This window comes from Podarcis vaucheri, assembly GCF_965113315.1.
Source record: "Podarcis vaucheri genome assembly, chromosome: 8".
In the NCBI taxonomy this organism is placed as follows: Eukaryota; Metazoa; Chordata; class Lepidosauria; order Squamata; family Lacertidae; genus Podarcis; species Podarcis vaucheri.
The window spans coordinates 91,926,222-91,939,403 of record NC_138766.1 but is presented as its reverse complement, the minus strand read 5'-3'; the positions used below and the strand labels follow the sequence as shown (position 1 = coordinate 91,939,403).

Here is a 13,182-nt window from a genome sequence, read left to right as displayed (position 1 = left end):
TTCTTCTTCTTCTTCTTCTTCTGAGGTCACTCGTAGCCGAGTAAGATTGTCTTCCATGAACATGGTTTTAAAAGTGAGTCTGTAAGTGACTGTGGAGGCCAATTCTGGATCCACATATCTTTCCACAGTGGGAACATAGGTTTCCGGGCGGGAGTTGATCCTGGTTAGGGTTTGCCATGTGTGCCTTCCTCTTAACACATTTCTTCCTTGCGTCCTGAGTTCGAGTGTCTTCAAAGCCCATGACACCTTTGGTAAAGCCTGTTCTCCAACTGGAGTGCTCGCAGGCCTGTGTTTCCCAGTTGTCGGTGTTTATACTGCATTTTATTTAAGATTTGCTTTGAGAGAGTCTTTAAATCTCCTTTGTTGACCACCAGCATTATACTTTCCATTTTTAAATTTGGAATAGAGTAGTTGGGTTGGATGACGATGATCAGGTATCCGTACAACATGACCAATCCAACAAGTTGAAGAATCATTGCTTCGACACTGGTAATATTAGCTTCTTCCAGTTCACTGGCATTAGTTCTCCTGTCTTCCCAAGTTATATGTTTTCGGAGACACCCTTGATGGAATCTTTCGAGGTGTTGGAGATGGCATTTATAAGTGGTCCACGTTTCGCAAGCACATTCATTGCTTTATATTCATTGCTGCACCTGCTTTTGCATCTGTCCCCAGGCACTGCTGGCTTGCAACCCCAAGATGGTCTGGTTCTTGGTCTAGAAAAGGTTTCCCATCCCCAGTTTGCTAGATGGGGCTTCTATTGCCAAGACCACATAACACCGGTCTTGAAAGACCTACATTGGCTCCCAGTACGTTTCAGAGCACAGTTCAAAGTGTTGGTGCTGACCTTTAAAGTCCTAAACGGCCTCGGTCCAGTATATCTGAAGGAGCGTCTCCACCCCCATCATTCTGCCCGGACACTGAGATCCAGCTCCGAGGGCCTTCTGGCGGTTCCCTCATTGTGAGAAGCCAAGTTACAGGGAACCAGGCTGAGGGCCTTCTCAGTAGTGGCGCCCGCCCTGTGGAACGCCCTCCCACCAGATGTCAAAGAGAACAACAACTACCAGACTTTTAGAAGAAGCTGTTTAGGGAAGCTTTTAGTGTTTGATGTATTACGGTATTTTAATATTTTGTTGGAAGCCGCCCAGAGTGGCTGGGGAAGCTCAGTCAGATGGGTGGGCTATAAATCATAAATTGTTATTATTATTACTATTTCTACTACACAATCCTCACTGGAAAGCTTCCAAACGGAGTTTTTTTGGGAGGGGTTATGTCTATGCTGCGCCCCACCCACTTTGTTCCTCATACCCTTGTTTCTCCTTGTGTCCTCTTGCAGTTCCTCTCCTCCCGGAGTTTTCGAGAAGGAATACGAGATCTATCGGGATTACGGCTCCGACGGGCAGCGGATGCAGTACAGGTGAGTTGCCCTGATGCTAAAGAGAGTTTAGAAATTAGTTTAAAAATTATAATTTGGATAATTATTTGGTCTTTTTTATTTTAGTTTTTTATTTTAATTGGATCATGATTTGATATGTTAATCGGATGCTTTTTTATTGGAAAATTAATAAAAACGATTTAACAAACAACAACAACAAAAACGGACCTCCGGAACGAATTAAGTTCGTAACCAGAGGCACCGCTTCACAGTGCTAGATGGACCAACAGTCTGTATAAGGGGGCTTTCTGTGTTGCTAAGTGGTAACCAGAGAGCAGAACGCATGGTGCGCAAACCTGTGGAACTAACCCTGTGCGCTGTGGTCTCCGCAGCAAAGTGCCCAGACCCTTGTTACCCGTCCCTGCTCACTTGGGAGGCATTGGGGTAAAAACGCATCAAGAATAAATCAGGCACATCCCAGCTGCTTCCTTCAGCGCCGAGAAAAGCATCGCCCACCACAGACCTGGAAGCAAGGCGTCATGCACAAGGCAATGATTATTCCAAGCTTGCTCCAGGGGTTATGAAGGCTGCATTTCAAACAGGAGGCTGCCAGCATCTCCTGAGCACTTGCAGTCTTGCTGCGCGAATTGTGCCCAGCTGTTTGCACAGGGGGAGGCGGCTGGGTTTAGCTAGCGGTCAATATTTGCTTTCATTTCTCATTAATAGCAATCCTCGGTCTTTAAAGCAAAGCACCCAGGTAGGTCGGGAACGGCTGTTGCATCCGTATTTTCTCCGCTCAGCTTTGCACTCCGCTCAGCTTTGCACTGGGATCTTCTGCGTGAAAAGGATCTAGGAGTCTTGGTTGACCACAAACTTGACATGAGCCAACAGTGTGACGCGGCAGCTAAAAAAGCCAATGCAATTCTGGGCTGCATCAATAGGAGTATAGCATCTAGATCAAGGGAAGTAATAGTGCCACTGTATTCTGCTCTGGTCAGACCTCACCTGGAGTACTGTGTCCAGTTCTGGGCACCACAGTTCAAGAAGGACACTGACAAACTGGAACGTGTCCAGAGGAGGGCAACCAAAATGGTCAAAGGCCTGGAAACAATGCCTTATGAGGAACGGCTAAGGGAGCTGGGCATGTTTAGCCTGGAGAAGAGGAGGTTAAGGGGTGATATGATAGCCATGTTCAAATATATCAAAGGATGTCACATAGAGGAGGGAGAAAGGTTGTTTTCTGCTGCTCCAGAGAAGCGGACACGGAGCAATGGATCCAAACTACAAGAAAGAAGATTCCATCTAAACATTAGGAAGAACTTCCTGACAGTAAGAGCTGTTTGACAGTGGAATTTGCTGCCAAGGAGTGTGGTGGAGTCTCCTACTTTGGAGGTCTTTAAGCAGAGGCTTGACAACCATATGTCAGGAGTGCTCTGATGGTGTTTCCTGCTTGGCAGGGGGTTGGACTCGATGGCCCTTGTGGTCTCTTCCAACTCTATGATTCTATGATTCTATGATTCTATGAAAAGGAGGTGATCTACCACTGGCCTACGACACCCCCCCCGATGTTCTTGCTTGCCCCATCCAGGGCAAGCCAGACCGTAAGGAAGTGGCAATACCTAGAGGGGTGTGTGAGAACAGGATGCCATTGGGCTGACCTAGCAGGCCCTTCTTTCGTTCTTACCTTGTGACAAGGTGTGCGCCTGAACTCAAATGTGGGTCCGAATATGCTCAGGTGCATTCATGCACACGATACGAAGAGATTTAGGACCTTTTGCTAGAGTTACAGCACTCGTCTGTTACGCAGATCTGTTTCCTCTTAACCATATGCCCACGAGATGGTCTCACACCAGAGGAATAAAGAAAAACGGGTTTCTTACTTGAAATGAAAAAGAGAATGGAACATATGGAGATAAATAACTGTGCAACTTTTAGAAGACATCTGAGGGCAGCCCTGTATAGGGAAGTTTTTAATGTTTGATGTTTTATCATGTTTTATATTTTTATATTTGTCGGAAAGAGGGCTCCCGCTGCAGCTTTTGCTAGCCAACTATGGAAAATGTGGAGTAAGGACGTGGGTGGCACTGTGGGTTAAACCACAGAGCCTAGGAGGTCGGCGGTTCAAATCCCCGCGAGGGGCTGAGTTCCTGTTGCTTGGTCCCTTCTCCTGCCAACCTAGCAGTTTGAAAGCATGTCGAAGTGCAAGTAGATAAATAGGTACCCGGCGGCGGGAAGGTAAATGGCGTTTCTGTGCGCTGCTCTGGTTCGCCAGAAGCGGCTTAGTCATGCTGGCCACATGACCTGGAAGCTGTACGCCGGCTCCCTCGGCCAATAAAGCGAGATGAGCGCCGCAACCCCAGAGTCAGTCACAACTGGACCTAACAGTCAGGGGTCCCTTTACCTTTACCTTTAAACGCTATTTTGGACCACAGTATTGTATTAGAAAGGGGAGGGAGTCTTTTGGATGCTGTGGTCTTCGTATGAAGGACTTACATACAAATTTAATAATAAATAAATGTCACACTACTTTCATTTCTTCTGTTTCTTTGTTTATTCCCTGTAAGGTCCTGTTAGTTATTTGCAGTTGAAAGGAGAAAAATGGCTATAAACTGGTTATCTTGTTTGTTTCCTGAATTACCTTTGGTATATTCATTGTGTATGTGGAGCTCGTTCTTCTTACAAAAGGGGGTAATAAAATCTTGCTGATTACTGTGCTGATCTTTATATATAGTATTAAGGCATCAGGAGTTTACCAATGCTTTCCAGGCCGTGTCTGGAGGTAAGTTCGAGCACTGGGATTTAAAGAATTCATGATGTGTGTGAGGGTCCTCATATCGCATTCTGCCACCTTATATTCATGGCATGATCTGCAGAGGTAATCCATGTGAAAAGCTCAGACTGACACACATGGGTGCTTTGGTTGAGATTCCTGCATCTCAGGGGGTTGGACTGTTGTTGTTGTTGTTTAGTCGTTTAGTCGTGTCCAACTCTTCATGACCCCATGGACCAGAGCATGCCAGGCACTTCTGTCCTCCACTGCCTCCCGCAGTTTGATCAAACTCATGCTGGTAGCTTCAAGAACACCATCCAACCATCTCATCCTCTGTCATCCCCTTCTCCTTGTGCCCTCCATCTTTCCCAACATCAGGGTCTTTTCCAGGGAGTCTTCTCTTCTCATGAGGTGGCCAAAGTCTTGGAGCCTCAGCCTCAGGATCTGTCCTTCCAGTGAGCACTCAGGACTTATTTCCTTAAGAATGGATACGTTTGATCTCCTTGCAGTCCATGGGACTCAAGAGTCTCCTCCAGCATCAGAATTCAAAAGCATCAATTCTTCGGTGATCAGCCTTCTTTATGGTCCAGCTCTCACTTCCATACATCACTACTGGGAAAACCATAGCTTTTACTATACGGACCTTTGTTGGCAAAGTGATGTCTCTACTGGGGTTGGACTAGATGACTCCTAAGTTCCCTCCCAATTCTGCAATTCCACAATTAGAGTCTAGTGCTAAAAGTTGACCGAGATGCTTCTGCACTTGGCATAATACGCAACCAGAGGTAAACATCTCCTTCCCGGAGATGGTTGTTGGAGCCCTGTAATTTGGTTTTCGGGCACGCAGGTCCCGCCAGACAAATTCATTTACGTTGGCCGCCTGGCTTGTCAAACTTAATCTCCACTTTGGACAGAAGGATGGGAGAGGAAAGATCTTTTCTGAGCAAGGAGCTTTGCCTTCTTAAAAGGGCCTGGCAACCTTTGCTCAGCTCCCGAAAACCTCGGTGCCTTTCTGCCACTAATGGCTTTTTCCAAGCACCAGCCATTGCAAATGGTGCCAGTTTCTAGGAGAGTTGAAATTCATCTAAGGGAAGCTTCAGTGCTTGAGGATGCATTCAATGCTTTTAGCCCCCACCTCTGAAGTCTTCCCTAGTTGAAGAGTTATTTAGATGTTCAATAAAACAAGAAGAACATAGACAGCTGCCTCGAGCCAGACCAGACTTCTGGTCCATCTGGTGCAGGAATGTCTCTGATGAAGTCAGAACGCATCTTTCAAAGACTCAGCTCGTCCTCGGACCACAACGGGAAGGGAAAAAAAGAAAAGAAACACGCAGAGAGAAAGACGACAAACAAAGGAGGAATGAACTGGTGTTAAAAAAATAGAGTTGTAGAGTTGGAAGGGGCCCCCAAAGGTCAACCAATCCAACCCCCTGCAACACAGGAATTGAAGCCAAAGAATGCCTGAGGGATGGCCACCAAACCTGTTCAAAAACCTTCAGTGAAGGAGAGTCTACCAGCTTCCAAGGCAGTCCATTCCACTGTCAAGGGGCTCTTGCCCTCAGAAAGTTATTCCTAAGGTTTAGTTTGAATCTCCTTCCTTGTATTTTGAATCTGCTGGTTTGGGTTCTACCCTCCAGAGCAGCAGAAAGGTCGGTGGTTCGAATCCCTGCGATGGGGTGAGCGCCCGTTGCTTGTTCCCTGCTCCTGCCAACCTAGCAGTTCAAAAGCATGAAGTGCAAGTAGATAAATAGGTACCGCTCCAGCGGGAAGGTAAACGGTGTTTCCGTGTGCTGCTCCGGTTCGCCAGAAGCGGCTTAGTCATGCTGGCCACATGGCCTGGAAGCTGTCTGCGGACAAACGCCGGCTCTCTCGACCAATAGAACGAGATGAGCGCCACAACCCCAGAGTCGTCCGCGACTGAACCTAATGGTCAGGGGTACCTTTACCTTTACATCAGAAAAATAACCAGGAGTCATCATAGGGAATTCGCTTTAAAACTTCCTCTTAGTGTCTTGAGGCATTGGAAAAAGGCACAGTAAATGTTAGGGGTTGTTAGAAGATAAAATGGCAAATGTCATTATGTCGTTACATAAACTTTTGCTGCAGTGACCTTTTGAATTCTGCGCAGGGTCCTTTGCCAATCTTGGAGGGGATATTGTAGAACTAGAGAAAGCACAACAATGGGTAGCTGCAGCGGCTGAGGACAGATTTGGAATTGTTTCCCTACGAGCAGTGATGCGTGTGTCTTCGGAGGGGGGGGGGAATGATTAAAGAGGGGAGATTAGTATTATTAGAGGGTTATGAATCATGACCAACGGAGGGAATGTGAATAAAGAGCAATTCTACACGCTGCTTCCAAACACGACAGCTCGGAGTCATCCGGCGAAATTGATTTTCTGGCGTTCACAAAAGGAAATGTTTCATTATATGAAGCATATACGGTAATTAAACTGGGGGATTCGAGGACCCACGGTTAGAGGACTTTTCAAAAAGGGTGCACTCTCCAAAGAATGAAGCTGTAGGTAGGATCGCCATGGGGACCTTTTCCTAATGTGGAGGCAGTGAATCAGGGCCCGGGAAGCTTCCGTGGAACTGTGGAGCTGGGAAGCGTTATGAAACGCTCATGGTTTAGCAGCAGCAGCAGCAGCAGCAGCAGCTAAATAGTCCAGCATCTGTAATGCGAGGTAATAATAATAATAATTATAATAATAATTTATTTATACCCCGCCCATCTGGCTGGGTTTCCCCTGCCACTTTGGGCAGCTTCCAACAAAATATTAAAAACAATACAGCATCAGACATTAAAAACTTCCTTAAACAGGGCTGCTTTTAAAAATAAAATACAGTGGTACCTCGGGTTAAGTACTTAATTCGTTCCGGAGGTCCGTTCTTATTAACCTGAAACTGTTCTTTTTTTTTTTTTATAATAATTTTTATTACATTTTTTACAGAAATAACAGAACAGTCAAAAAGTAAAAAGAGAAGATAAAAAGAAGGGAAATAAAAAAGAAAAGGAACACGACCACTTCAATGACTTATTTCAAATTTCCATTGGACTTCCCCCGTCCCCCGCACAATGCATTCTTAACAATAAATTTATCAGCAAATTATACCCTTATTTCGTGTATTTCTTTATATTTTCAATTGCAGTTTAGATTTAAATCTCTTGATCACCATATACTCTAAAAATATACCATAATATCGTTTTTACCCATTTAAATCTTGGTTCTTTCATAAATCTTATCAAATTTCATAAATATTCAAGTTTCGTTACTGGAGCTAAATTCCCAATCATACGTCATCTTATGTTTCATATAACTTATAATACTTTTGCAAATAGTCTTTGAATTTTTTCCAGTCCTCCTCCATTGCTTCTTCTCCCAAGTCCCGGATCCTTGCAGTCATCTCGGCTAGTTCCATATAGTTCATCAATTGCGAGTGCCAGTCCTCCAGTGTGGGCAAATCTTGGGTCTTCCAATACTTGGCGATAAGAATTCTTGCTGCAGTTGTAGCATACATAAAAAAGGTTCTATCCTTTTTAAACACCTTCTGGCCGACAATGCCCAGAAGGAAGGCCTCTGGTTTCTTGGGAAAGGTGTACTTAAACACCTTTTTTAACTCATTGTAGATCGTTTCCCAGAAGGCCTTCAATCTTGGGCAAGTCCACCAGAGGTGAAAGAATGTCCCCTCAGCTTCCTTACATTTCCAACATTTGTTATCGGACAAATGGTAAATCTTAGCTAACTTAACCGGGGTCATGTACCACCTGTATACCATCTTCATAATGTTTTCTTTCAAAGCATTACATGCAGTAAATTTCATACAGGTGGTCCATAACCTTTCCCAGTCTTCAGACATAATATTATAACCAATGTCCTGGGCCCATTTTATCATTGCTGATTTAACTGTCTCATCCTGAGTGTTCCATTTAAGCAGCAAGTTATACATTCTCGATAATAACTTGGTCTTTGGTTCAAGCAATTCTGTCTCAAGTTTCGATTTTTCCACCTGGAAACCTGTTTTTTTGTCTAACTTAAAAACCTCATTAATTTGGGCATAATGCAGCCAATTTTGCACCTTATCCTTTAGTTTTTCAAAGCTCTGCAGTCTCCAATTGCCTCCAATGTTTTCTATTATTTCCCAATATTTCGGCCAGTATGCCTCCATATTGGTTGTTTTCCGAGCTTTGGCCTCTATTGGTGAAATCCACCTCGGAGTTTTACTCTCCAATAAGTCTTTATATTTTTTCCAGACCATATATATTGCTTTTCTGACAATATGGTTTTTAAACATTCCATATGATTTACCCTTGTCATACCACAAATACGCATGCCAACCTAACGAATTGTTAAAGCCTTCCAGATCTAGGACATCAGTGTTTTCTAGTAAAATCCAATCTTTCATCCAGCAGAAGGCCGCCGCTTCATAATATAACCTTAAGTCCGGCAGGGCAAACCCCCCTCTCTCTTTTGCATCAGTTAATATTTTAAACTTTATTCGGGGCTTTTTGCCCTGCCAGACAAACCTAGAGATATCCTTCTGCCACTTTCCAAAGCATTCCACTCTGTCCACAATCTGCAGGGCCTGAAACAAAAACAACATCTTTGGCAAAACGTTCATCTTTATAGCTGCAATTCGGCCTAACAAGGATAATTTCAGTCTTGACCAAATTTCTAAATCTTTTTTAACTTCTAGCCAACATTTCTCATAATTGTCTTTAAATAAATTCAAATTCTTAGAAGACAGATTCACCCCCAGGTATTTCACTTTTTTAACAATGTTTAGTTCTGTCTCTTTCTGAAACCCTTCTGTTTCCATAGCCGTCAGATTTTTCCCTAACACCTTAGTTTTTTGCTTGTTCAGCTTAAAACCCGCCACCCGACCAAATTTCTGGATCAGATCCAAAACTCTTTTTGTACTGGGTTCTGGCTCCTGTAGTGTTAAAACCAGATCATCTGCATTAACCTGAAACTGTTCTTAACCTGAAGCAACACTTTAGCTAATGGGGCCTCCTGCTGCTGCCGCGACGCCGGAGCACGATTTCTGTTCTCATCCTGAAGCAAAGTTCTTAACCCGAGGTAGTATTTCTGGGTTAGCGGAGTCTGTAACCTGAAGCGTATATAACCTGAAGCGTATGTAACCCGAGGTACCACTGTATTTGTTTATTGTCTTGACATCTGCTGGGAGGGTGTTCCACAGGGCGGGCGCCACCACTGAGAAGGCCCTCTGCCTGGTTCCCTGTAACTTGGCTTCTCACAGTGAGGGAACCACCAGAAGGCCCTTGGCGCTGCACCTCAGTGTCCAGGCAGAACGATGGGGATGGAGACGCTCCTTCAGGTATACTGGACCGAGGCCATTTAGGGCTTTAAAGGTCAGCACCAACACTTTGAATTGTGCTCGGAAACATACTGGGAGCCAATGAAGGCCTTTCAAGACCGGTGTTATGTGTTCTCGGCGGCCGCTCCCAGTCACCAGGTTCAAACCCCACCAGCGTCTCTCCCACCTGAAACCCCAGAGAAGTGCTGCCAGGTGGGGAACAGAAAGCCAGAGCACCACCGTCTCCCCCTACAGGCCAAGTTTCAACAGGTGGGCAAATTTACCCACCTGCCCATCACCTGACATTGCATCTTTGCCTCCCCTCCGTCCAGTGTCTCTGAGGATCCGCTCAGCCTGTGTTCCTGCCCTCGTTGCTTGACGTTTAGCCCCCGTCCTGAGCTGTGTTGGCATTCCCAGCCACGCCTGGCGTCAGCCGCCAAGCCCCCAGAGGCCCCTTCACGGACCGCTGCTTTGCTGCCGCCGAAATGCCCCCGCCGTTTTCACTTCTGCCTGCTTTGGCGAGCACGACAGGACTTGACTTTGAGAAAGAGGGAAGGAGGGAAGCAAACGAGGGGAGAAGACAGGGCTATCCCCTGGCGCCTGCACCCGAGCGCCCCTTTGTCATAGTGCTCTCTGTAAGCTTGCCAGCAGCCCCCTTCGCCCCCGCCCCCCAGCTCATGTCAGAATCGGAGTTTGCAAGTGGGAATGGCAACACTTTTCCTTGGCTGAGAGACAGGTCTTTTAGCGGGACTTGGGGCCAAAGGAAAAGATGCTTAGAGTCTGTTTCAGGGAAAGGAGGCCAAGCAGCGTCCCAGGAACTTAGGAACCTGCCTTATGCACAGTCAGCCCATTGGTCCATCCAGCTCAGTAATATAATAATAATAATATTAATAATATTAATAATAATAATAATAATAATAATAATAATAATAATAATAATAATAATTTATTTATACCCTGCCCATCTTCCAACAAAATATTAAAAACAATACAGCATCAGACATTAAAAACTTCCTTAAACAGGGCTGCTTTTAAAAGTAAAATACAGTGGTACCTCGGGTTAAGTACTTAATTCGTTCTGGAGGTCCGTTCTTAACCTGAAACTGTTCTTAACCTGAAGCAACACTTTAGCTAATGGGGCCTCCTGCTTCTGCCGCGACGCCGGAGCACGATTTCTGTTCTCACCCTGAAGCAAAGTTCTTAACCCGAGGTACTATTTCTGGGTTAGTGGAATCTATAACCTGAAGCGTATGTGACCCGAAGTGTATGTAACCCAAGGTACCACTGTATTTGTTTATGGCCTTGACATCTGCTGGGAGGGCGTTCCACAGGGCAGGTACCACCACTGAGAAGGCCCTCTGCCTGGTTCCCTGCAACTTTGCTTCTCGCAGGGAGAAAACCTCCAGAAGGCCCTCGGAGCTGGACCTCAGTGTCCGGGCAGAACGATGGGGGTGGAGACGCTCCTTCAGGTATCCTGGACCGAGGCCGTTTAGGGCTTTCAAGGTCAGCACCAACACTTTGAATTGTGCTCGGAAACGTACTGGAAACGTATTGCACACGCTGACTGGCAGGGGCTCACCATGCGGGGTTTTAGAATGGGGTTATGCCCAGCTGTGCCCCGAGATGCCAGGGATCAAATTCGAGTCCTTCTGCATGCAAAAGGCTCTACCACTGAGATATAGCCCATCCGCTAAAAATAAAGCAAGATGTTGAAAATATCAATAATAAAAAAACCGGAGATATATCTCCTTGGATTGATAGGGGAAGAGATACCAAGGGGGGGGGGGGAGAATTCTTTTTATATGCAAGTACAGCAGCTAGAGTAGTGATTGCTGCTAAGTGGAAGTCACAAACTCTATCCTTAAGGGAGGAATGGTTTTGTAAACTAAATGAATACTTAACCCTGGCAAAACTAACAGCTGTTATAAGAAAGCAATCGAATCAATTAAATTAAAAAAGGAGAGGGAATGTTTTGATGAATATATAGTAAAATATTGCTCAAAAAAAAAGATAGGCTAATATGCCTAGATCAAAATGTAAAGTATCTGAGGGAAGGTAAATTATTAAGGAAAGATAATAAGAATATATAGAAGATTTGAGACGAGTGTAAATGCAAAGATAAATGTAATCTCAGAGGAAATCGAGTGGGGGCAGAGGGAAGCGGGGGGAGGGACAAAAGAATATTAGGTTTGATTGATGGATATATGGTGGGATGGGGAGGATGTGGTGATGGGCTTTGGTTTATTCATATTGTGATGTAATATGGAAAAAACCAAAAAAATATTGTATGGGGGGGGAGGACAAAAGCTGTAGATCAAATAAAGGCTGGAGAGACAGCAGCAAAATCCTAAAAAATTAAAAATTAAAAATAAAGCAAGATTCTAGTCCTTAGTGAAATAGGCAGCTTTTCATGCAGAAGGTCCCAGATTCAATGCCTGCCATGTTCCAGCAGTCCACTTAATGCAGAATTGCCAACATAGGGGCCAACTCCTATGGGCTGACGTGTCTTCGGCTCCCTCTATGTTGCTTAGTAGGGGACTCAGCCCCCCGAAACGGGTCCCTTCCAACTCTACAATCCTATGAACCCTATGATTCCCGCAAGCTTCTCACACTGCAAACAAGAACCGGAGAGTTTTGACCCTGTCGCTCATCTTAGCTTCCTGCCCCTGGCCTGAGGAGCAGAGAAATGAAACCTGTCTCTCACAAAGTAAATTTTTCAGTTCAGTTTTTTTTTTTAAGCATCCCCTAATGCATTCCTCTTCTGCATGCCATGAAGAGAACAAAGATCCCTGAAGGAGACAGCAGCCCACCACCAAAGTGGAAATATTTCTCTCTTTCCCTTGAGAGCACGGCCCACGCCCAAGCTGGGCTGTGCATTCCTGGAGATCGGAAAAATTGCTCTTAAAGGATGAGATCTGCACTCTGCAGAGCTCAGTGGGTTTATTTTTTTGGGGGGGGAGGGACACACCACATACACACAAACACCCTTTACCCCTACCCATAGTTTGAAGGTGTTAAAATGCGAGTGTGCAAGGGAGGTCTTTTTCCATGGAGGTCTTTCCCCCCCATTGCGTATCCACGCACAGCCCACAGAGATTTCTCTGAGCGCCTGGGTAGAAGGTCAAGGGAGCGACTTGTGAAATCAGACTGAAGTCGGGAAGAACCACTCCAAAAGCCGCTCTCGGAGCCGAAGGCCAAGTTGTAAACAAATTAATACGGACGAGCCGCGAGGAAGCGCTTCTTCCTGAATGCTGATTTAGTCATTTCTACAAAGCAGCAAACGGATCACGTCATAAGAGACATGGCTTGTGTGTGTGAGTTCGGGTGGTGATCCTGAGGCCCGACAGCAGCATCCGCCCCCAACCTTGAACCAGGTAGACCTAAACAGGGTCATTTTTACACCAAGGACTCCCTACTAACGCCATATGCATGTCTCCACAAACCCACGCAAGAAACCGCAAAACTGGGTCAGTTTGCTTTTCATGTCGGCATTCATTTAGACAACATTGCTGCATGCATGCTAAAGAAAAGACTCTTACAGTACTTTATATTCTGCAAGCAGCAATTTGTATGTCTCCAGCCAAAGTCTCCAAGGTGTCATCCCAAAAGAAGAAGAAGAAGAAGAAGAAGAAGAAGAAGAAGAAGAAGAAGAAGCAGCTCTCAACAAAATACAGTGGTGCCCCGTAAGACGAATGCCGCGCAAGACGGAAAACTCGCTAGA

At 45.3% G+C, this 13,182-nt stretch overlaps 1 protein-coding gene across 3 annotated transcripts in view; it reads left to right on the top strand.

Annotated features, from left to right (window-relative positions):
• ARHGAP39 (Rho GTPase activating protein 39) overlaps positions 1-13,182 on the top strand; it is a 215,865-nt gene that overhangs the window by 128,994 nt on the left and 73,689 nt on the right. For all 3 annotated transcript variants that reach the window (XM_082235535.1, XM_082235536.1, XM_082235534.1), the window contains exon 3: positions 1,337-1,417. In XM_082235535.1, coding sequence (XP_082091661.1) covers positions 1,337-1,417 — 81 coding nt within the window. The remainder of the gene's footprint in view (positions 1-1,336; positions 1,418-13,182) is intronic.